The following is a 25,053-nucleotide window of genomic DNA, read 5'->3' on the forward strand; positions in this document are numbered from 1 at the left end:
CTACAACACGACTACGTATAGGATATTTTTTTGTCTTTTTTGTACATGCCACATAAAATGTTGTTTTTTCACGAAAACTTGTGTACGAACATAAAATGTCACAATGTATACCACAAATTTTATGGCAGAATTTTTTAATATTTTTGAAATTATTTTTTAATTATTTTGCATAATGGGTGCAAATGCTCCTATGAGCCAAAATGCCTCCTCCGGGGAGTAGCTACTAGTAAGATACATCATTGATCTCTTTCAGCATTTAATATAAATAAAATGCTTAGGATACTGCCGCGCGCTGAGAACCCGCGGTGTGAAAGGCATAATGTATGAACCGGTTACAAGAGCTGACTTTTATCTAAATAAAAATGGAAGATAATAGTCGTAGTTAAAGCACCATAATATAGAATAATAGATCGTATATCTGATCGATGCAAATAATGTAGCGTGCTAACTGCTGGATGATCGTGGCTGGTTCCAAGAGCTGACTTTGTGTTACCAAAGCAGATGAAGACTCGGGCGAGTCTAAATAAAAATACGATAATAGGGGCAAGCAAACCATGATCATCCATTATAAAACCAGGGAGCTACAAGGCAACAAATCCATACGAACTCCCACTGCTTTCCAAAACAAAGCAATATTCCAGCTCGGTTTGTTAAAAAAAAAAAATTTCCAGCTCGGTGAGAAAGCAGGAAAAACCTGCTGTGAAGCCATGGCGGAGGTTGGTGCGATGCTTGCGAGTGCCGTGGGGAAACATATCGCTTGCAAGTTGGGCGATCTGGTGAAAGACGAGATCGCCTTACTGTGGGGCTTCGAGGAAGATGTGGAAGGTATGAGGGAAAAAATGGAAGATCTGGAGGCCGTGATGCATGACGCGGATGACAGGATGCGCCGAGGGGAAAGAGATGGAAAAGCTGTTGGGCGGTGGCTCGCGAAATTCAAGTCTGTCGCCTACGACGTTGAGGACGTGTTGGACGAGCTGGATGCCAACGAGCTCATCAACAACACCCAGTCAAAGGTATCCATATGAAGTAGTATACTCTTTCGCAAGTTTTACTTGTAAATCAATACACCTTGCTCTACAATGTCAAAACGATTTTGTGCCTTTTCAATTTTATATAACTTTATTTACACACTATTACTTCGAAAATAAGTGCTATAGTGATATATAATTATTACTTCTATCTTACATCAGTAAAGATACTTTATGTTTATACCGCTTGTGGCTAGTTTCGTACGCTTGGACCTCGCTGAAGAAAGATATCTTTGAAGAACTCATTTATTAAGAATTGTAAAGTCTAACTGGAACAAAAAATAAATTGTAAAGTCTAAGTAGAACAAAAATACCTGCAAAAACTCACGAATAGAACTGGGTAAGTATTATTTATCAACATGTGCTGGAAGAATACTTCATAGATGTAGTTATTGCATTCCCCTCAAAAAATTGTAGATACTATTTCATAAGTCCATCATAAGTTATATGAGTTTATGCTAGGTACCGAGCCCAAGATTTTGCAACGTCTAGGTAGTGACATTTGCATCAGATATTACTACATATACGATTGCAGATTTGACTGCCGTATTTAATTTATTTTGCTGATAGTGCATATCAGTCATGACTAATATTTCGCACGATAGGATTTTCTTTAGCCACGGACCATCTTTCTACATGTATTCACTGTTGTTATCCCATAGAGTCATGAGATCGACAACACTGTTCTGATCATTATCAAATGATGCTAGAAGGAATTGATTGCCACCACTGACTAACATGCATGTATCTGTTGCCAACCCTGCCTACAAACCTAGTTAACAAAACCAAAATAAAAATAAAATTGGATAACTTTCTTCACCACATGTTAATTCATCATATACCTGGCCATGGGCAGCCCGGCCCGGCCCGGCCTGAAATTCCCGGGCCAAGCCCGACCCGACCATGCCTCCGGGCCGGGCCTGGGCCTGATTTTTTGGCCCAATGGTCGGGATGGGCTGGGCCTGGACCTTGATTTTGTGCGATTTAGTGAAGCAGCCCGGCCCGAGGCCCGATGGGCTTTCTATGTGATGGGTTGGGCATGGGCCTATTTTTTCGGCCCGTCGGTCGGGCCAGGCCGGGCCTGGGCTGAGATTTTCCGCGTCGGGCTTTGGTCGGCCCGGCCCGAGGCCTAGCCCCGCCCGAGAAATGCTCAGGTAGAATTCATCACCACACCAGAAAATTACTTTTGAGTCATCTCTCTTGACGACAGCCTTCTTGAAGCCTTAAAACATTGTAATTGCTTTTAGTTAGTTGACATGGTTAAGTCCGCTGATGTTATTCCTCTGATTTTAGTTTTTCTCTTTTAGCTCTTTGATGATGTTGTAGGAACGAAGTCGCTAGGATGCAATTTACTTTTTTCGTTAATGTCCCATTTATTGGGTTTGGCTCTGATGTAGTTATGTTGCGCTAACTATATGACATCAGTTCTGGTGGCGCGGAAGAGGTGTTGTCCGATGCCTAGTGCTACCGAATTATTTGCTGTAGGTCCTAGCCATTAGAACTTTGTTGTATGGGTGGTTCATTGTTTTTTCAAATGAATATGTAAATTTCTAGAAAGTCAATAGTATATGGTCACAAAAAATTCTATATATGCCCAGCCACACATATATATTTTCATAGTCAACAATAAAAGCTGCAGAAAAGGCTAACCTTGTCCGATACAATATGAGGTTGAATTGGTAATTTTCATGTTCCTCCTCTAGCCTTCTTGCTTCCATGTTCCAAACCAGAGCCGATACATGTGCTAGTTCGCTCATGTAAACATTTATTTTCTTTAAATTTGTAAAAAATCTGAAAACTTCTAAGCTGCAGATAAAATAGCACGACATATGCAAATATAATTTGTAATATTGCACACGTAAGTGTCTTTTTGTAAATTACTGCAAATAAGATTATAGGGCTCACATAAAAATCTGACGGATTACTTTGTCATTTTAAATCAATATATGATTTCTTCACATACATCAGGCATACCTTGAATCGCACACAGGCCACCACTTAGTGTGACTACATGGAAAACTAGATGCCGAGTATAAAAAAAATTAGCCACCATGATGGGACATTGGATGATCAAGTTAATTACTTTCTAGCAAGCATGCACGGGCTTTTTAATCGCACCATAGGACCAATCAGGCTTTTGCATCACCTCTATAGCGAGATGGTCTGCGCACTTTTTAATCGAGCATTGGATCCAAAGTTTGCAAGCTGCTCCTGCTACAACGGACGGCAACAGCGGATGGAGCTACGCAGATCATGACGCGGGGCGACTGCCGGATTTACTCAGGTGGACTGGATTACCTTTTTGTTTTAGATGAAGGCTCGAGCAGAGTCCAGCTTTAAATTAATAAAGCCCCAACGGCAGCGTACAACACGAACATACATAGCATAGTCTCGACCCACATACAAAGACACCATTAAGGCTGGACGTTCGGGCCGAGATTTTGGCTCGGCCCGAGCTTTTCTTGGCTCGGCCCGTTTTGAGCTCGGCCCGCGTTAGACACATACCGAGCCGAGCCTGTTTCTCTGGACCGCGATGGGCTGAAAGCTCGTCTGGCTCGGCCCGAGCCAGCCCGTTAGCTCGTGATTTTTTTTCTTCGAATTAACATAGGGAGATGATCTGGCCTGGTTTTTGGCCCAAAATGTGGATGGATGGATCAGGTCACGCACGAACAACATCTGGTAGCCATCGTTCTCATTTCCTCCGCACAGCACAGGCGCCGCGCCGCCGCCGCCCATGATGTCTCATCCGTCGGCCACCTAGCCCTTCCCCTCGCGCCCCACCTCCCTCGTGCCCCACAGTCCCTCGCCTCTCCGCCTCTCACCCCCACCGTCGAGGCGTCGACATCGACATGGACGGACGGAAGCAGAAACCTTTGTCCTCGCTGTATGCGCAAGTGAAGGATCTGGCTGCAGAAAGGACGGCCGCGCACTCCAATCCGTCGTCTCCGTTGACGGCCATGAAGGATCTGGCTGCAGAAAGGCCGGCCTCACCGGGCGCCGTCGAGGTCCCGCTCATCACCGAGTCTGTCGAGGCTCAACCGTCAACATCCATGGTGCTGCACCGTGGGGCCTACCTGGCAGTGTCTGTAGGTTCCCAGCTCGCGAGCCGACTCGAGCTGGACCGAGTTTTAGCTAAGCTCGGGCCGAGCCTACTTTTACGGCTCGTCAGCAAAACGAGCCAGCCCGAGCCGAGCTGATTTGCAGCGAGCCAAAGCATGGCTCGGCCCGAGCCCAGCCCGAGCTGGCTCGTGTCCAGCCTTAGACGCCATACAACGGATGGAAAGGTAAAAACCAACATAGTCATCTATGGCAAGCGAGTTCCCCAACACCGCCTAAGCCACCACCGGAGATACACGACCATGGAAGGAGGGTTGCTACTCGCTATTCCTGATGGTCGAGTGGAGGGCGTGAATCCGGCTAATCACCCACTCCACAGCCTCGCGATCCTTCCTCCTAGCCACTGACTTCCACACCTGCAAGTACATAGACATTTTGTATAAACCATCAGCAGGTTGGCGAGGTTCCTAAGGTTCCACAGCGTCCAGAGTAAAGCGGTACACGCCATCCATAGAACCCGTTTGGACTGCCCCTCTTGTAGACGCAGAATCCTAAAGATGTCAGCGAAATAAGTGGGGTTCCACATGCATCCGAGCAATTCCCTAACCGCGCTCCACATGAACTTAGCGAGGGGCAAGAGAAGAATATGTGATTGTTATCTTCCACCTCCCCGCAAAGGGCACATAAGCCCAAAGTAGGCCCCTTACGCCGCCTTATGTTATCATTGGACGGTAGGAAAATACGCACCTTGGCGAGGTTCCTAAGGTTCCACAGCGTCCAGAGTAAAGCGGTACACGCCATCCATAGAACCCGTTTGGACTGCCCCTCTTGTAGACGCAGAATCCTAAAGATGTCAGCGAAATAAGTGGGTTTCCACATGCATCCGAGCAATTCCCTAACCGCACTCCACATGAACTTAGCGAGGGGGCAAGAGAAGAATATGTGATTGTTATCTTCCACCTCCCCGCAAAGGGCACATAAGCCCAAAGTAGGCCCCTTACGCCGCCTTATGTTATCATTGGACGGTAGGAAAATACGCACCTTCCCTGCAACCGTGAGCCGCCACAATTCACTGAAGTGCTTGGAAGGGGTGCCCGCTTAAGGTACAAAGAGCGTACTGAGAATCTCCCTGAAGATTGGACGTTTCTACACGGTGTGCGGTTACTGGTTTGCTTTACACGGTGCCCCACTCCGATTAGGAAACAAAAACTTTGGACCACCCGTGACATGCCATATTAGGAAACAAGCGCACTACAGTAACAACGTGGTCCCCATGTGCAAGGATCCCGCTCTCTCATACACCCTGTATTATTTTATTCCTCTCCATGTCTATTATTTTATTCCTCTCCATATCTTTTTTTCCCTCTCTGTCTCCTCCAACAGCCGCAACCTGTATTCGTGCTCACAAGAGCAACCTGCTTTGCCGCTTTGCCAGAAGAGTTCGACGTAAATAAAATACAACCAGTCAAAAAGCAAAACTACATCCAATTTTGCCAAAAATACATCCCTCGCAGAAACAATAGATATCAGCAGTTTGTGAACGAAAACTAGAATGTAAAAATTGCATCGATGGATGTAAAAAATGATAAAAGTTACATGTAGATGCACCAAAACTGGGATCACAAACATACTGTATTTTACAACTTGATCTATCAAACTTTCTGGATGTAAAAAATAACTAAAATTACAACGAAATGCATAAAAGTTTCATCTATAATTGAGAAAAAATACACCTTGCACCTTTCATCATTTTGGATGTAAAAAAGATTGATAGCTCATTCAGTTTCAAAATTTATAGCCAAAATTGCAGAAAACATTACTATTGTTACATCCTTCCATACTTTTGGATGTAGAAATGGCAGATTACCTATCAATTCCATCTCTTAGCAAAATTGTTAGATGTAACAAAATAGTGCTTACATGTAATAAAATAAGTATGAAAAAACAGTTCATAGATGTAAAAAAGAGATGAATCTGTGCTCGACCAAGATACAACTTGCAATAATACGGAACAGATCAATGTTGAATAGTTCTGAAAAAAAAAAAAGCTGTGCGTGAATTAGTACTAAATGTGACTCACGCATGCCCATGGATGCTGATCCTTGCCGTGGAGGACGCTCTCCTTCCCCAGCTGATCTTTGCCGTCACTGCCAAGTTGCCTCATGGATGCCTGGATCGATCAAGCCAGGACGGCAGTGGATTGGGGAAGCCGGCAGGTCGTGCAGGGTGGTCTGGTACGAACGCGCCATCGTTCCCACCGTCCTACGCACTGGCGCGGCTGGTCATGGTCTTCGACGTCGGAGGCGAGTAGCAGGTCGGCCACTGGCGTTGAGGTCGTCGTGGTCCAGGCCATACGGAGAACGCGTGGCCGGGACACGAGCTGCATCTTGCAGCGGCCAGCGTCGAGGTCCCCGCACGACCAGGAAGCGAGCAGCGGCCGGGACGCGAGCTGCATCTCGCAGCCGCCGGCACCGAGGTCGTCGCGCGGCTGGGACGCGAGCAACCGACGATCCCGAGGTCGTCGCGCGGCCTGGACGGGAGCTGGATCTCGCAGTCGCCGGCGTCGACTTCTTCGAGACCCAGGCCATCTGGAGAACCGGTGCTGCTCGTTCAGCCCTCCCCCGCAGGCCACAGCAGCACCAACACCATGGCCGCCGCTCCTCCCTCAGGAGCGCCGAATCCATCGCCTCTTCCACCGCTCTGGTTCGAGTTGGGGACCCTGTTCGAGTTGGTGGGGAATTTTTCATTTGCGGGTGGGGATGGAGACTTGTTTGGACGAGAGGAGAGTGCTGTCTAGATCGGCATGTGCACGTGGCCCTCCCTGAAAAGTTTTTACATGGCGTGATATTGATCCGACGGACGCAACGAGGGGGCACTGTGTAAGACAAAAACGAGCCCAGGCAACAATTAGATTTTGGGATATTTTTTTTAGTACGGACGTAGACATGAACAGCGACTTAAGAGCATCTCCACTCGTCCCCCGAACAGGCCCCCGGCGAGCGTTTTTTTCATCCGGACGGCGTAATTCGGCCCAGTCGCGCCCCCGGTTCCTCGTTTTCGTCCGGATTTGGGCCTAAATTCATCCGGCGATCCCACGACATCCCCGGCCCCCCGAGGAGCGCTCGGGGACTCCGGAGGAAACGAAAGCGCGGGAAATACCGAGCAAACTTCCCGCGCGTCTGGTGGCCCCAACTTGTCGGCGAGAGAAACCAATCGTCGTCCTCATCGCATCGTCTTCCGCGCGCTGTAAAAGCCTGCCGCCGGTCTGCATTCGCCGGCCACGCGGCAAGTTAATGTCGTCGTCTTCCGCGCACGCATCGTCTTCCGCGCGCACTAAAGGCTACCGCCGGTCAGCTCGCCGTGGACGCGTCGCATTCCACGCGGCATTTAATCCCCCGCGCCAGCCACGCCTATATACGCCGGTCCGCTCGCCGCGAGGCGTACCCCGTGCTCCACTCTCCCTCCACTCTCCCTCTACTCCCGATGGCATTCTACGACGACGACGGCGCAGCCAACAACGGTTTTCCCCCGCCGGTCGCTCCACGCGTGGGAGGGGCACCTCCTCCACCAGGCGGGGTACCCCTGCCCGCCGGACACGAGTCCTCCCGGAGGCGGCTGGCGGCTAAGTGCTGGCGGCGTACCAATCCCGCCGCCGCCGCGGGGCCACGCCCTCGACGTCGCCATCGAGGAGGCGAGGATGACCATGACCGACGAGGAGCGCGCCGACCCGCGCCACCACCCCGACAACTACACGCGGTGGAACTCCTACTTCCTCCGGCGGTGGGAGCGGGAGCTGGCGGCCTACGATGGCCCGCCGCCTCTGCCTCCGCGCAACAACGCCGCGGGCCGCCGACGGTGGTGGAGCGCACCGGAAAGGACGCTGGCGAACGTCCTCGCGCACATCGAGGGCGGCAACTTCCCGGTGCTCACGATGCCCCCTCCATCGGCATCGAGGGCATCGGCGAGCCGCCGTCGGGGAAACATCTGGCAGCCACGGCGCATGGCCGCCGGCTCGTCGTCTTCGGATCGGCGTCGAGGTCATCCTTGGCGCCGGTGAAGAGGGAGGAGGCGACGTCGCCTTCGACGCCGGTGCGCGTCAAGAAGGAGCCGGCGTCTCCGCCGACGACCGAAGGGCGCAGCAGCGGCGCCCTCGTCATCCGCGGACGGCCTTCCGCGCCGCGAGCGGCCGGAAGAAGACGAAGAAAGAGGCCGCCGCAAGCCGGCTCGCCGAGGAGGAGGCGAAGCGCGCGGAGGACGCCGCGATGGCGGAGGCGATCGCCGGGTCGCTGCATGACATGGAGGAGGAGAAGCGCGCGGACGACGCCGCACTCGGACTGGGCCGGGCGCGACCGGGAGCGCCGGGAGGCGGAGCGAGCGGCGGCGGCCGCCGGACCCGGCCGCCGCACGCCAACTCGCCGCCCGCGCCGCTCCAACCGCCAACGACGATGTCGCGCGGTACCGCCGTCCTGCGACACCTCCATCCGGCGTCGCTGTCCCCGTCGTCGACCTCGAGTCCTCCGACGACGACCGGTACAAGCCATCCCCGGGCCGGGGAGACGCCGGCCGGGCAGCGGCAGCCGGGCCGCGCAGCCGAAGGCCAACGACGACGGCTCCGACGACGACGGCGGCGACTACACGGTGTTCTACCGCCATTTCGGCATGTAGAACGCCGTGTTTTAAAATTAGCATTTGAATTCCCCTAGCCGAATTCGAAATATAGTCGAATTCGGCCTCTATGTATGAACTAGCCGTAGTTTGTCAAGTTTCCGTTTTTTAAATTCGCATCGTCGACTTCGCCTGGGCACGCGGCTGGGAAACTACTACTCCCCACACCAAATCTTCCTCCAATCCGGACGAAAATTTCGCCGGATTTGGGCGTGGGGAGCGCCAATGAGTGGGGATGCTCTAAGTCTCACGTGGGCGGGGGAGCTGAGACGGATGCCATCCAATGACTATAGATATATTATCAGTAGATCCGATGGGTAAAAATTACAAACTGCAAGAATTAATGTGGAGCTTTGTAGGGGGGTCTTCAATTAGTAAATATAAGGTACTATAAGATATAAAATATAATATTTGCATTTACAACAACCATTTTTGTTTTGTACATTTATTTTACCTCCTTTTTGAAAGAAAATAAATGCATTTTCACCTTAAAAAATGTTGATGCGTAGAAGAATACAAAAGTATATAATGCATGGAATAATAAGTAGATGCCTAAACAAAAATAGTTGAAACATGCGCAATAACAGCTTATTATAATGTAAGTGCACACAAGTCACTACAAGTAAGAGTAATTAGGGAAACGTCCAATCTCTGTCCACATCTATTAGATGACGAAATTTGAAATTTAATTATATATAACCCGATGGATTCTTCCCATTCAGTCCCTTTATTTTAAATAAGAAGTTTAATTAAATAATTTTTTATCATAACAACTAAAGTCTTCCACCACATATTTTTCTATACTGGTATGGATATTGAAAACAATTTTGTTTAATTATCCCATGTTGGGGTAAACTAGATTCCAGTTATGATTGTCCCTTCTAGTACAAAGACCTTTCATTACTTTCACTCATGATGCTAAAGTACTTACTACTTTTGTTTTCAATAACTTTACACGGTAAAGTCAAACTTTCACACTAAAATTACTAACGTGGTATGAAATGAAAATACATAAAAACAATTTGCCTTGAGTAATATTTTTTATAATACAATGTTGCTGAGTTAATATTTTCAAAACTGAATTCAGTGGCCATGCCCGTTTTGCAAGATATTTCAGTGTCGGAGATGAGAGTGATTTGTGTTACCTAGATATGCATAAGCCCTAGATTGTAATTGTAAATTTTAGAAAATTATAATATTAATCATGCAAATCAGATGATGGATATAAGATTATCTTATAAATAATCATCCAAGAATGTGATCATTTATGCAGAGGCTGGGGCACCGTCTCCATTTCGAGAAAAAAGAATGTGATCATGAATTTATCTTATAGAAATTGAAAACCTAAAGCATGAACGTTCCAAGCCTAATCCAGTCCTTTATTGCCACAAGGGAGAACATACGAGAGGCCGTAATCCGCGTTCCTTGCAGGAGCTATTGGCTCACTCCACGCATCTGTAGGTAGTGGTTCTCTCTTTTATTTTTATAAGAGACAAAAAAGGATGTAAAGTTATCAATTATCATCAAATGTTCATGTATTTAAGAATAAAACCGTCATGTGTCTGCAAATAAAAGTTTTTGACTGGTACAAAAATTTCCCACGATTCTCATGAAGATATTTCTGTATCTATTTCTATTATATACTAAAAGCAAAATAAGGATGTTTAATAGAGACACCACGTTAATCCACATCACCTAAATTACCGTGACAGTTAGATCTAAATTTTACGGCTATGATTTAATTATGCATTAATAATTACGTAACATACTTAACGTGTCGGATTATTAGTCGCCCTTCAACATGTTCTATATTATTTTGCGTGGACACTTACATACTTCTTTGGATCCTACAATTAGCTGCCGTGTATAATATACGTTGGAATAAAACGGATGTACAGATTTTATGTTCACTATTCCAATCACGTTGCTTTGCCAAGACGTCAACGCATAGGACTCTAGCTGCGGCTACTTTAAAAAAGTTTGCGCACGTTGCTAGCCAAAAACCAATGACAAGCTAGGATGTACTTGAGCAAAACGCTGGTGGTATACCATAAGATTATTCTTTTCCTTCTCACGGTGCACCACACATGAGATCAATAAATCTATTTATTACTCCCTTCATCCCATAAAAGGTATATTAACTTTGTTTAAATTTGAAAATATCTGACAAATTTACTGTCTAGATACATCTAAATTTAAACAAATCTAAGACATCTATCTATTATAAACTAAAAGCAAACTAAAATATAAAAATCATGTTAGGTCCACACCACATAAATTATTTTAATACAAATTTATGGCTAGGATTTAATAAAATGTTAATAGTTACATAGCTGCTAGGTCCGGTTTGACACGATTAAATTATGAAAGGTATTTGTTCAAAAAAATTATGAAAGGTGCAGTCATGCCAAATCAACGTTAAATAGAAAACAATGGTAAGAAGTCGGTATCGCGACAGGATGCAACTGATTTACAGAAAAATTAACTCAACTGATTCAGGAAAAAAATCAACCGACAACGTGTAAGTTCGGTCATGGAAAAATCAAGCCCCGTAATGGCATACTTTGTTACGGGATTTACGGCTTCTCTGTGACGTCGAGAGCAACTCCAAGGATCAATCGATTAGAGATCTTTTTTTATAGGAATCGATTAGAGATCTAAAAGAATATGTTAGAGTTTGTCTCGAATTCTTTGTAGACAGGACCCGCAAAAAAAAGAATTCTTTGTAGACAGCAGCACACTAATCATCTAAACTATAAAATGACCGTATCTTCAGAAATTATACATGAACATTCATGATGTCGTTACAAGCTAGCGTATATGGTACAAAATAATTTGGTAGCACGTATAGTATAAACAAGGCAGTATAGTATCTCGCCCGTAACTGCCTCCATTAAAAAGAAAAGCCTATACTAGACAAACTTGAATAGAGTCCACATATAATGCGGAGAGTTGTTAACCATAGAAAAGTTTTGCATGGAAACAATTATCATCTAGAGAAATTTGAAGCTGAGTAATGAAAAAAAAATTAAGCATACCACGATACAATGTATGTGTACAAGAGTAAACTGGGGGCACGTTAATATCTGGCATGATCGATGCAGTTTAAATCCCGTTATCCATCTTAGCTGATTCTGGCCCGGTGCAATGTAAAAAGTACATGCCGTAGAGAGACAAAGCTCCATGTGACAGGCACGTAGAAGAGAAAGGCCCACCGGTCACGTAGATTTACTATATACTATATAAATATGGATTACTATATATATAGTATATCAGAACGAAGCGGATGCTATTTAAAAAATAAGGATCGGGCAGTCCGACCGGGACACAAAATCAGGAGTTTTCAGTTTGCACGTGAGTTGATTTGCATGGATCAATTTTTATAGGTGGATCTCAACTCGGACTAAGACATTCCAATTTGCGGATGCAAAATTCTGTTTTGGATGCGTTTCCAAACTTTCTAAAAATTTAACCATTGGTATATAGCCTGACTAACAATATAGAGTACTATATAAGATTAAGCTCAGGTGATTTTCTACTACTATTTGTGCTTATTACTTTTCTTTTAAGAAAATATATTTGTACACAAAACAATGCAACAATCGAGAGTTGGAGTACGCTGCCATATTTAGAATATACCATATTTTAGAAGAGTGTCATGTACTTTAAACGGGTATAGCAGATGAGATGGAGAAAAATCCACATAATTAAAGGAATAAAAGTTTCTTATTGGTTAGTTCTCCCACCTATCAACAAACGATAAGTTATATTCTATTGATTGCATCATGAACAAATTACTTCGTTATTCTATAGCGTTCATTTGCCTCAAACTTTAGAGGAGCTCATTTAAGACTTAATTGAATGATTACCCAACAGGTAAAAAGAGCTTTTGTTTCCTCTCATCGAGATAGAAGTAGGCAAAAGAGGATTTTCGTCGTTTGTGGATCACTTGGATAAAACGCGGATATATATTTCATAAGATGGATCCTCCGCTATTTTGTCATCACTTCTTGAGGAGCAGATTATCTATCTTCCTCAAGCTAGGGCAGAAGCCTATCTGAGTAAGAGTGCCTCAACAAAGCTAGAAAATCACGCCTCTCTACAAAAAAGCTACGCATTAAAGATGATACATCTAACATAGATATTTTTCCAAACAAACAGTACAATGACGCCCTCGCATTTGCGAGGGCCGCCTTGCTAGTTTATTGAAAAATGAAATAATCAATAAAATAAAAATGAGAAATAAAACTAGTTTAGAAAATATGAACAAATAAACAGGAGGAAAAGAAAGAAAAAATGAAGAAGAAACACCAAAACACATAAAACGACACTTATTGTGTTTGGCCCAGTAATTACTATAAGATCGTTGCACTAGCTAATTCAATCAAAATTCTGAATTTATGGAAGTAGGTTATGCAGTGTATTTATATTCAACACTTCACCTCACATCTAGCCTCTTTTTAGTCCTTAGGGTTGATTCGGTGTAGGCCGCATTATCTTTCTTTCTTTGGTTTTAATACTAAGTGACTAGAGTCTCGAACGTGAGACCTCTTAACTCTGATACCATATAAAATTTATGCACTAGCTGGTTCAACCAAAAGTTGGAACTGTAGTACACTTATATTCAACAATCACTAGTACGCGTTACTCTAGAAGCATGTTTGCTGTAGGTTTATCCATGTTATTTTTATACCCCCTCAATTCTAAAAAGAGTTGCTTACATTTTTCTAGATGCTGATGTATCTATAATTAAAAATATGTCTATATATCTTCATATCTAGATGAAGTTGAGCGGTTTTTTTTTAATGGAAGGAGCGAGCACAAATATATTTAAAAGTCAAATAATATTTTTGTGACAGGAAGGACAAGTGTTCCATTTTTTTTGTACAAATAGCTTATGTTTCAAAGAAACAAATTGTGTTTACCAAATCTATTTTAAAAAAAATATTCTATCAATGAAAAATCTATATTCTAGAAGATAAAAAATATACATCATAATATAAATGTTGATATTTACGAAATAAATTGTTCATCTAATGTTTAAAACATGATCTTGTATATGAAACTAATATTCATGTTTAAAAATAAAAAGTTAATTTAATGAAATGATTGTTTCATGTATGTCAGACCATATTCTCATTATTTTATAAAATATGTGTACATTGTGAACAGCGGTATAAATTTTTTTAAAATGGGGGCCGACTCTTGCATCAATCGATGCATACAGCGTTTTATTGAAAAATATTCAGAGTCGTACAAGAGAAAAATAAGAAAATTGAAAAGATACTTATTAAGCTCATGGATCGGATAACTGGGTGTGTTTGGTTGAGCTGTGGATTCTGAAAAAGTCGTTGTGAAATGTGAACTGTAAATCATGAGAATATGTTCTAGAATATGTTCAATCTATATTCTAGAATTCTCATTGGCAAATCAGAGTTCAGAAAGCACTACAGCGTAGCAAATCATGGAGATGAACAACGTTCTTTATTTTCAGTATAGTGGTTTCAATTTTATTTGACAAGTATCACGAACAACTACCTTGCACAAACTGAAACACCAGCTGCCAAACAACAGTCGAGTGAAGAGGAGGAGGACCGCAGGATCTGGACGGCCGTGGCAGAGGAGAGGGAATCAATGAGGGCTCGTTTGGTTGGTCTCGATAAGCCGTGGATCCCTGACTTTTCCCCGGACAGGAAATCCAGGAGGAAACTCTGGCCCGGTTTTTCTGCCGGTCCATTTGGTGGACACATCAGGAAACTCTGGCCCGGATTTTCCTACCGATTCCCCGGGCGTGCAATCCACACCTCGTGACATGGGGGAGAAATTCCGCGTCTGGCTCACGACAAAGCGGCTTACTGCGCACCTCGCAACCGAACGGTTCTGCCCGTGATTTCTGCTCCTGCCTCTGCCCCCACTTACCAAATTGTAACGCTGAATTCTCCACAGGATGGGAGCGGATCCCAACTGCCCAGGAAAATCTCAGACGGGGCCATCCGCTTCCATTCCGTGAAGAATGCAACGTTGCAATTTGGTGCGCAGGAGCAGGAGCGGAACTCACGGGTCCGTGCCGCTCGGTCGCAAGGGAGACGCGGAATTCCTTCCTGAAGTCACGGGGTGTGGATTTCACGCCCAGGAAATCGGTACAAAAAAAGGGCCAGAGTTTCCCGTTGTGTCCTCTAAATGGGCCGGCAGAAAAACCGGTCCAGATTTTCCTGGTGGATTTCTCATCCGAGGAAAAGTTTGGGATCCCGGCGGATCGAGCGCAACCAAACGAGCCTTGAAGGGAGACTGTGGCCGTAGGTGTGGGCAGGCGTAGCAGAGCGCGGATCAGTGCCATGACGAAGTGGTGCCGAGGAGAGGAACCACACGGTTCCATGCTGGGGAGCGGCGCGTGGAGGCGAAAATTTGGACGGATGCGGGGTGAGGCTGCAATCCCGGGGGTGCGGCGCCGTCAGGCGCAAGTCCGGCCAGATTTGGGGCGGGCCGGGGACGCGCCGAGCTCCAACTCCGGGGGTTTGGGCGCACCTCTCTGACCGGGAATGAGCGAAGAAAGGAACGGGAAGGCGGAGCAAATGTGGTTGGGGGCTGGATATGCAGCTCTCCGTCGCCGGCGTTGGCTGGATAGGCGGCCGGAGGAGCGGTGACTCCAACCTAGCACTGTGACCTCTGTGCGAGGTAGGAGACTAGGAATTGCTATTTTGGGGTTTGCTCAGCTGCGGAAGAAAAGAACGGTGAAACCCAAGTTCAAGCCCCGAGGAACGCAAATTTAAGTTCTTATTATTTAAAATTAAAATTACTGTAGGGGCTTCTCCTACCGTAATTTCCTTTCAAAAAAAAGAACGGCGAAACGACATGACTAGCCAGTGGCACGGTGGGTAATTTTCATAAGAAGTTTTGATCTCACTGCAGCGGAAGCAGGGGTGAAGGTGCTGCGGGAAATACACTGCAAGAAGCTGGTTGTGTTCGGCAAATCTTTTTTTTTTTTTGCGGGGGCGTTTGGCAAATCTGTTGTGAGAAATATTTGAGTTCTGCTTTCGGGAAGCAGAAACAGGTCTGAGAATTCCAACTAAACGGACATGCATAAGCCATGGAAACAATTTAAGTAACATATCGCGCATGTTATTCTTTATCAAACCTCCACCTGAATTGACTGTTGTGCTTCGGTACCTAACGGTTGTACCTAAAATCTATGTCTTGGCGCTCCTACAACAGCATATGCATTCAATGGGTAGCCAAAGAAAAATGATGGGAAACTTTGTGTGTTAAAGATAATTTATTTCAGACATGCCAGATAGCCCACAACGGTGCACATGCTCCCACTCTAATGGGAGCTTTTTCTCTTTTCTACCCCATATAACTAATTGCTAAAAATTATGAAATAAATAGGGAGAGCTCTTGGGTTCTTTCTAGAGAGGTATGTCCGCATCGAGCTCTCACTTGTGGAGCAAATAAAACACCTAATCAGTGGAAGTTGGGGGCGGCAGCAACATCCGTGGGACGAGCTCGTTGGCGACAATCATGGCGACGACTTGATCGCAAGCCTCGAGGTTGATTCGATCTAGGCATAAATAGTAGTATTATCAGCCCAGGAGGGAAACTGCGGTAGCGCTTGAGCCACAGCGTAGTGGACATGCACACACACAGATTCACATCTCACTGTCTGGGAGAAGGACGCCCCACCATTGAATAGTAGAGATGAATCCATGCATCCGGCTTTTTATGAAACTTCCTATATAAAAAGGTTTGTGCTTCCATGTATCTCTAATGTTGAAATGTTTTTCCTGAATTAAACACGTGAACGGCTGAAATTAAACGATGCACCTTCGAGATTAGGGGTGTGATCGTTGAGACTAAATGATGCCAGGATACCCCTTTCGGGAATTTACACTGTTTTGAGACCATAGAAAAAATGGCACATGACATTAGCTCCAATTCATTTTACAGGTCAAGCTATTCTTTTCGGGGAACAATCAACTCGTCCAAAGGGCGACAATAGCCCACGACATGAAGACCGTGAGGGGCAAAATAGACCAAATAGTAAAAGAGGGCCAGACACTGAATCTTGCTCGTCATGAAGCAAGGCCAGAAGGGAGCAGAAATAAGGAAACTTTTGCCGCTAGTAGGAACATAGGAATGAAAAATGGAATGGTGGGGAGGGATATGGAGAAGGAGAAAATTATTAGCCTGCTATTGAAAAGTGAAGCAAATGAGGATATCTCCATCATTCCAATTATTGGGCTTGGTGGTCTTGGGAAGTCAACATTAGCAGAATCAGTTTTGGCGGATCAAAGAGTAAATGTCTTTGATGTCAATGTGTGGGTTCATGTGTCCGAGCAGTTTAATTTGCACAACATTGGGAGTTCAATCATGAAAGGCATAAATAGCAGTATCAGTCTTGAGAACTGCACTTTGCAGTTTTTACATGATAATCTGCAAAAGGAGCTCTCCACTACAAGATACCTGATTGTTCTGGATGATCTCTGGGAAGAAGATGGACAAAGACTAGAAGAACTGAAGAGGATGTTACAATATGGTTGTAAAGGTAGCAAGATCATAGTAACTACCCGCAGCAAGAGCGTCGTGCAAAACCTTAGCACCGGGTTTCTTGCAAACAGTCGGAAAATATGCCTTGTTACTGAGCCTGACCAAATCAACTTGGGTGTTTTATCACCTATGGAATGTTGGGAAGTAATGAAGCAGAGGGCACTTGGACCTGATGATAACGAAAGCGGCTTGCATGAAATCGGAAGAGAAATTGCGGCGAGGTGTGGGGGGATACCACTTGTTGCAAATGCTCTAGGGCAAGTAATGTTCGAGCTAAGGACTGTCACAGCATGGGAAGATATAAGAGACATTAAAGTTGACTTGGGCTTGAGAGAAGTACATCAAAACAACACATTAGAGCGTCTAATGCTGAGTTATTACTACATGAAGATGGAATTCAAAATGTGTTTCACATATTTGGCTGCCTTCCGCAAGGGATTTGTTGTTGATGCACGCCATCTAATCCAACAGTGGATGGCTCTTGGATACATTCATGGATATGATGATGGTGAAAGATGTATAAACTACCTTCTAGGGATGTCCTTTCTTCAGTTATCAAGGTCACCATCGGTGAGTACAAAACTAACTCGATATGTCTCTCTCATGTGGACAGATTATTCATTCTTACGGTTGAAGACCTTATCTTGCAGTTTGATATTTAGTATATTTAATTTAATAATTGCAAATAAAATTACAATATCTTCATCGAAATCGTGAATTTTTAGTAGTGATAAAATTACTTTATAAATTAAAATGCCTTCGTTTACTTAAGTTGAATCTGGATATACAGTATACGGGGATACTTTAGTCGACTCAACTAGTTCAACTTTTATCGGAAAAGTGCAAAGATCCATACATAAGAAATAACACATGTTGTAATGATACAATTCTTGCAATCTTAATGAACATATTAAACATATGTTTCCACCCATTTTTTGCGGTTTTTTTTGCAGGTATCATTACAACATGAACTGACACTAGATATGCTGGCGGTATAGGTATAGCCCACAATGGGGTGGAAAGTCAAGTGCCATAAGTATGTTACCGTGATATTTTCAATACATTGTATGGCATACACTAACATAATAAACACGGGTAATTAGATATATGATGACTAATCACTTCATAAGAATACCTACTATCTTCATTGGGTTTGATATTTCATTATTTTTATCATGCAACACAATTTTAATGTACTTTCACATGCAGGTTGGTCCGGTTCAAGTGCATGGAAAAGGCCCTGGGGAGCTCACCATGCATGATTTGGTCCATGAACTTGCCTCAATAATTATTGCCAATGAATTGCTTCTTCTGGATGCAAATGGAACCAAACCAAAGACCTGGAACAAAGCAAGTTTTTGCCGACACGCACAATTGATAAACTACCAGAATCAACCGAACATTTTAGAAGATATACCAACCAAGGTTAGATCCCTCCATTTTAGCAATCCCAGGAAATTGCAACTTCCTCAAATGGCATTTTCTCGGTCCAAATACATGCGTATCTTAGACTTAAGTGGGTGTTCAGCTGGAGTAAAATCTACTCCAAGCAACTTGAACCATAGTGGATCTTTAGTTGATGGACAATCCACCTCAAGAAACATAGTTCTTCCATCTTCTCTTCATCACTCAAAGCTACTTAGGTACCTTGATGCCACTGCCTTGCCAATAAAATCAATTCCAAAGTCTTTCCACACACTTCAGCACATGCAAACTTTAATTTTGTCCCAATGCTCTATTGAATCCTTGCCTGACAACATATGTAGCCTCCAGAAACTTTGTCACTTGGACCTATCTAGTAATATCAGCCTTAATGAGCTTCCTGTGTCACTGGGCAAGCTCTCTAAACTCTCTTTCCTCAACTTGTTGGGTTGTTCCATTCTCCAAGAGTTGCCGGAATCTATCTGCGAGATGACATCCTTACGTCACCTAGACATGTCAGAGTGTATTGCTCTTCGGAAGCTCCCTGATAAATTTGGCAGCCTTCCAAAACTCATATTCTTAAACTTGTCAGGTTGTTCCAAGCTAACCAAACTACCTGATAGTGTCAGACTTCGGTCCTTAGAGCATCTGGACTTATCAAATTGCCATGTGTTGGAATACCTCCCAAAAGATTTTGGCAACCTCCAAAATCTTGGTTTCTTGAATCTCTCTGGATGCTACAAGGTTTCATTGCTCCCAGAATCATTTTGGCAGCTTATTCATTTGAAATTCTTAGATCTTTCAGATTGCCATGACCTCAGGGAATTGCCTGAAAGTTTTGGCAACCTTTTTGAGCTTGAATTTTTGATCGTAGCAAGTTGTTGCAAGCTAAAACTATTGCCCGAGTCACTCTGCCAGTTGCTCAAGCTGAGGCATCTCAATTTGTCATATTGTCTGAGGCTTGAAAATCTTCCGTCCTCGATAGGTGACCTTAAGCTTGAATTATTGGACATCTCTGGTGTAAATTGTAAGGATTTACCAGATAGCATCCGTGACCTAACCACACTCAATCAACTTCTGGTCTCGTCAGCACAAGAAGAAATGTTTGACAAGGCATGTGACATCAAAAAGCATCTGAATTTGCCAGGGGTGATAGTACATGAGGTACATCAGCTCGAGAACAAAGGATATAGCAGTATTGTGGAGCTAGCGCAGTTGACCTGCCACGAGCTTACTATTGTAGAACTTCAAAATGTCATGAATCCTAAAGATGCGGAGAGAGCCAAGCTGCGTGATAAGTCAGATCTCCATAGTCTACATCTTGCATGGGGAGTCCAATGTGAGAACGATAAATGTGTGCTGGAGAGGCTTATACCGCCTCGAACTCTTGAACAATTTTCTATATGGGATTATATGAGCAAGGATTTCCCTAATTGGATGTATGACATTTCCTCCTACCTCCCTTCTCTCACATTCCTCAAGCTTTCTGGTTTAGGAACATGTCATAATCTTCCACCAGTTGGGCTACTGGCAAATTTAAGAAGCCTACACATGGAGAATATTCCAAACATCACAAAAATTGGCAAGGAATTTTATGGAGAAGGTGGAACTTGTAGGAAATTGAGAGTTATACGATTGGAGTCGATGGAGAATCTGGTGGAATGGTGGACAACACAGTCAAGTGAAGAAAATGAAGAGTCGTTGATCCCTAATTTGCATACTTTGGATATAGGAGACTGCCCCAAGTTGAAGTTCCTACCATATCCCCCGAGGAGTATGTTTTGGCTTTTGGATAATAGCAGCATGATTTGGCCAAAAAGGGGATTTGGGAAGCTTTCGTCTTCCACTCTTCCTTTTAAGATGGTAGTACAGAACTGCAATTTTGCTCCACACAAGTGGGATAGGCTTCAACACCTCCCCACACTGGAGATATTTGAAGTTTATTCCTGCAACGGATTGAGGATGTTTCCGGATGTCATTGGATGCTTAACATCTCTCACAAGACTACACCTGCGGTCTTTGATGGATCTGGAGATACTGCCAGAATGTTTGGGGAACCTCACTTCTCTAGAACACTTTATCATCACAAATTGTCCCCAAGTGACATCTCTGCCTGAAAGCATGAAGAACCTTACAGCTCTGACAGAACTGTGGCTGAAGAAGTGCAATGGCCTATATGTATTGCCAGAGTGGCTGGGCCAGCTCGAATCCCTACAGGAATTTAACATCATTGACTGTCCAAACCTGAAACGTTTGCCCGAAAGCATACAGAGCCTCACCAAGTTGGAGGAACTCTACATTTGGGGTTGTCCAAGTCTGGTTGGAAGGTGCCAGTGGGAGGATGCCAACATGATTTCTCGCATCCCGAAAGTCACATTGCGGAGATGAACTACAGGTGCGCAACTCCCAAATCCCTAGTAAATCATCTCAAAACATCCGTGTATTGATTTGTACGGGTACTCTGTAATTTCTCACAGCATCATGGTTTTCAGTTTGTTCTGTTTCATGGCACGGGAGAGGAAGAAGAGACGAGGTCTACTTCTTAGGAAGGTCCAACCGACGGAGAGCTAATCCACATAAACTGTGAGTGGTAAGCAGAAGAAATTTATAACTTATTTCTTGTGTGAGAAAAGCCTGATGGTGGTGTATTGCAGGTGATCTAGAGCTGTGTAGTATTAAGCCGGAAGGGGGCTCCCAATCTGTGTGGTCTGATTCAACCACGAAGCGGCGGCGGATCCAGTTCACCTGTAAGTGTTGCCCTTTCGTGGATTTTTGGTACTTTCTCTGCTGATCCCTATTTTTTTTTTCATATGGGTTAATGGTACCGTGGATTTGAGCAGGTCTACATCTCTCTAATTGTGTTTGTTAATTTTTACATCTACAGATTTTTATTATAAGATGTACTAGCTAGGAATGTAGGTTCTTTTTGGGTAAGATGTAGGATATCAGCGTTTTGATAATAAGTTTTCTTTTTTGAAATGGGTCGTCCCAGCCTCTGCATCAATCGATGCATACGGCTTTTTATTGCATTTAAAAGCTTATTATAGCATTCTAATTATTACAGCTCACGGATCACACAAAGTCTTAACATGGATAAGCCATCTAAAAAAAACTAGGAAGTGTAGCCGGGACATCTTGAAGTGATATGCCTATCAAAGCGCCAACTGCACCAGCCGTAGAAATCCAAAGGGTTGCACTGAGTATGCCTATCCTAGTTTGATAATAAGTACTCCCTCCGTTTAAGGTGGAGATTTTCTTACTATTCGCTCCAAGAAGAAAACGACGCTAGCATTTCTTATGATTTGATTGGGTAGCATTTACTTCCACCTGTACGTAGAACAGATGTTAAGCAATTGTTTTCATTTGTGTTTTGGAATTGTGCAGAGGACGTTGAAATGCTGCAAGGCGCCGTCATATCCATTAATTCCAGAACTAGTTAAATCCTAATGGAGCAGAACCAGTTGTGCAAGCTCACGTGAAAGGCAGTACAGGTGTCCATCTCATCAGTAAAGACAGCAGATGAAGTCGTGAAACAGACGAATGGTATACCCACTCTTGGGATGATGCATGATGAAATATTTTCCGGCTTACTCTCGGAAACAAAATATTCCGACTTACAGTTGGAGAGCAGCTAGGCAGGGTGAACTGAATGGGTCATGTTCTGTACATAGAATAGCCGACTCGGTCCTAGTTGCAGGCTGAACTTGGATGAACCAATGTTTTGTAACAAATAGCACTATAAGGAACTCGCGCGCAGTCCGCGCTTGTCTACATGCTGGTTTGTGTATTTTGCGTTTCGGCTGCATGCCATGATTCCATTTCTTAATTAGGGCTTGTTTTATTTGAAGGAATTGTGTAGGATTTTTATAGAATTTGGATTCATAGAATTTTTTTTCTAAAATGGCTGTTTGATTTCTAGGATTGCAATCTTTCGGAATTTCTGTAAAGAATTCATTTGAATTATGTTTGTATGAAATTTCCCTTTACTTCAACCTCTTTTTACAACTAGGTAGGAAAGCGCGGCTTGCCGCGATCATAGTGAAGCATGGGTAAACAGCATATGGTTTATTGGTAATTGTCTAATAAGTACTATATTAAACCTTAACAACTTCGATTTTCTAACAATTTTGAAGCCTCTCTAGGTACGAGCATGGTGTTGAAACCTGTTGTTTTCGTTGGTTTGGTTCCCATCGGTTGTTTGCTGTGTATCGACTCGGCGCTGTTTAGCAATTTTGGAAAGCTTTTTTTACATGTACAATTTAGTCTGTTTGGTTTATTGTCGTGTGGTTGTAGCCGTGGAGAGCCAACAGTTAAAGCGGTGCTAGACATAACTCAACTGATGGGTTGTTACAGCCATGTATCGGCATGTGCGCTCCTTTTGTTTTTTGTTTGTCTCCTACGCATAGTTTCACTCCAGAATCTTCCGGTCCTCTCTCGATTTCTCCACTGAGAGCTGCGAGAAGAGGCCGCCGAAGATGCAGCCAGGCGGAGGAGTGGAGGACGTGCAGAGGACGGCCCGTGGAAAGGCATTGCGGCGGTTACGAGTCGTCGGAGGGGGCCAACGGGCTTCTCTGCTGGCGAGAAACAACGTTGGAGAACCTTAAAGCTCGCCAAATCGTGGTGATGGTGGCGGCTTCAGAGAGGAATCGGGAAAGAGACCTTCGTGGTGTCGGCCGGAAAGTGGGTCTCTCTTCCACACCTCCGCCGATGACAGCGACCAGCACCGCCGATGGGATGAATACCCCGCAGAGGTGGATGTGGCGCTCTACGTGTGGACGTCGGAGCCAGAGCTGTGCAGGGGCGGCATAGGATGCTGCTCCGGAGCGCCCACATCTCCTCCCCAACTGGCCCGCTCGCCGCTCCCTGCTTCTTCCCGAGCGTCACAAAGGCCTCGATGGGCTTCGTCCAGCGCGTGCTTGTGATTCGGCGATGCAACCGCCTGTTCCTTCCGCGCGCCCCGCTGTGGACCTCCTTGGGCGGCGCACCGGCAGGGAGTTTCACCAGTGCGCCGCCCCTGGCCTCGCGAGCACGCCACTCACGTTCGTGGCCCCCTCACCAACGCGCTGCCCCCGATGTCCAACAGCGCCACACTGAATTCCTGAGCGCATTCACTAGTAGAAAATGAGGCTTCCATCCAGCCCCATTAGAACCCAAATCTTTCGAACCGTGACTAAAGGGGTCTTTAGTCGCGGTTCGGGAGGCGACCCGCGGCCAAAATTCTGGGCCTAGCGGGCTCGGTCGACAGCTGGGGGACGGAAGGGGCTTTAGTCGCGGTTGGCCAGGCCAACCGCGACTAAAGGTGCCCGGAGGCCTTTAGTCGCGGTTGGCCAGGCCAACCGGGACTAAAGGTCCATCCCTATAAAAGGTAGCGCAACTCACTTCACTTAGCCATTTGGTGCCACTTCTCTTCACAATCTTCACAAGGGGTGGTGGGTTTGCTTTTGGTTCCTCTTATGCACACAAGGTGTTCGATGAAATGCCCGAGAGCATGAAACAAATATGATATGAAGTGTCCGAGCCACACTTGAGCTTTCTCATTTATTTTTCCTCATCGATCGCGGTTAGCAACTTGAACTTTTCATGTGTCATTGATAAAATATGCATGTGTGTAGTTCATTGTTTAATTCCTATTACTTCTAGCTAGTTAGTTTAACAAATGCATGATGGTTAATTATATACTTTATATAATAATAATACAGATGAATCGGTAATGGATGTACGGTAACCGACTCTCCGGCGAGTTCACTACGGGTTTGAAAGGTTTCCTCGTAGTGGCTAATGCGAACAAGCAGGGGGTTTTGTTATCTTGTCCATGTGTTGGTCGTAAGAATCAGAAGGGTTACTCTTCCTCAAGAAAAGTTCACCTGCACCTGCTTCGGCACGGTTTCATGCCAAGCTATAATTGTTGGACCAAGCATGGAGAACGAGGGGTTATAATGGAAGAAGATGAAGAAGGGGATGATATCATCGATGACAACTATCCTGATCATTTCGGTGATACTTACATGGAGGATGCTGATGAAGAGGCACGTGATGAGCCCGCTGATGATCTTGGTCGGACCATTGCTGATGCATGGAGATGCTGCGAAACTGAAAAGGAGAGGGGATCGCATGTTAGAGGATCACAAAAAGTCGATGTACCCAGGATGCGATAATGGTCTGAAAAAGCTGGGCTGCACACTGGATTTGCTGAAATGGAAGGCACGGGAAGGTGTAGCTGACTCAGGATTTGAAAACTTGCTGAAAATGTTGAAGAATATGTTTCCAAAGAATAACGAGTTGCCCGCTAGTACGTACGGAGCAAAGAAGGTTGTCTGCCCTCTAGGTTTAGAGGTTC

General features: G+C 44.8%; 1 protein-coding gene across 1 annotated transcript; it reads left to right on the forward strand.

The window, feature by feature from the left end:
• Positions 1–707: 707 nt before the first annotated feature.
• Positions 708–21,104, forward strand: LOC124656732 (putative disease resistance protein RGA3). The gene is made up of 3 exons (XM_047195428.1): positions 708–1,013; positions 16,695–17,864; positions 18,504–21,104. Exons 1-3 carry the CDS (start codon positions 708–710, stop codon positions 21,102–21,104), a joined length of 4,077 nt encoding a protein of 1,358 aa, XP_047051384.1.
• Positions 21,105–25,053: the final 3,949 nt, after the last annotated feature.

Source organism: Lolium rigidum, chromosome 1, assembly GCF_022539505.1.
Source record: "Lolium rigidum isolate FL_2022 chromosome 1, APGP_CSIRO_Lrig_0.1, whole genome shotgun sequence".
Lineage (NCBI taxonomy): Eukaryota > Viridiplantae > Streptophyta > Magnoliopsida > Poales > Poaceae > Lolium > Lolium rigidum.

Coding starts and splice junctions, on each gene's coding strand:
- LOC124656732 (XM_047195428.1), top strand. CDS start 708: ATGGCGGAGGTTGGTGCGATGCTTGCGAGTGCCGTGGGGAAACATATC. Junction 1,014..16,694: donor TCAACAACACCCAGTCAAAG/GTATCCATATGA, acceptor TTCATTTTACAG/GTCAAGCTATTCTTTTCGGG. Junction 17,865..18,503: donor AGTTATCAAGGTCACCATCG/GTGAGTACAAAA, acceptor TTTCACATGCAG/GTTGGTCCGGTTCAAGTGCA.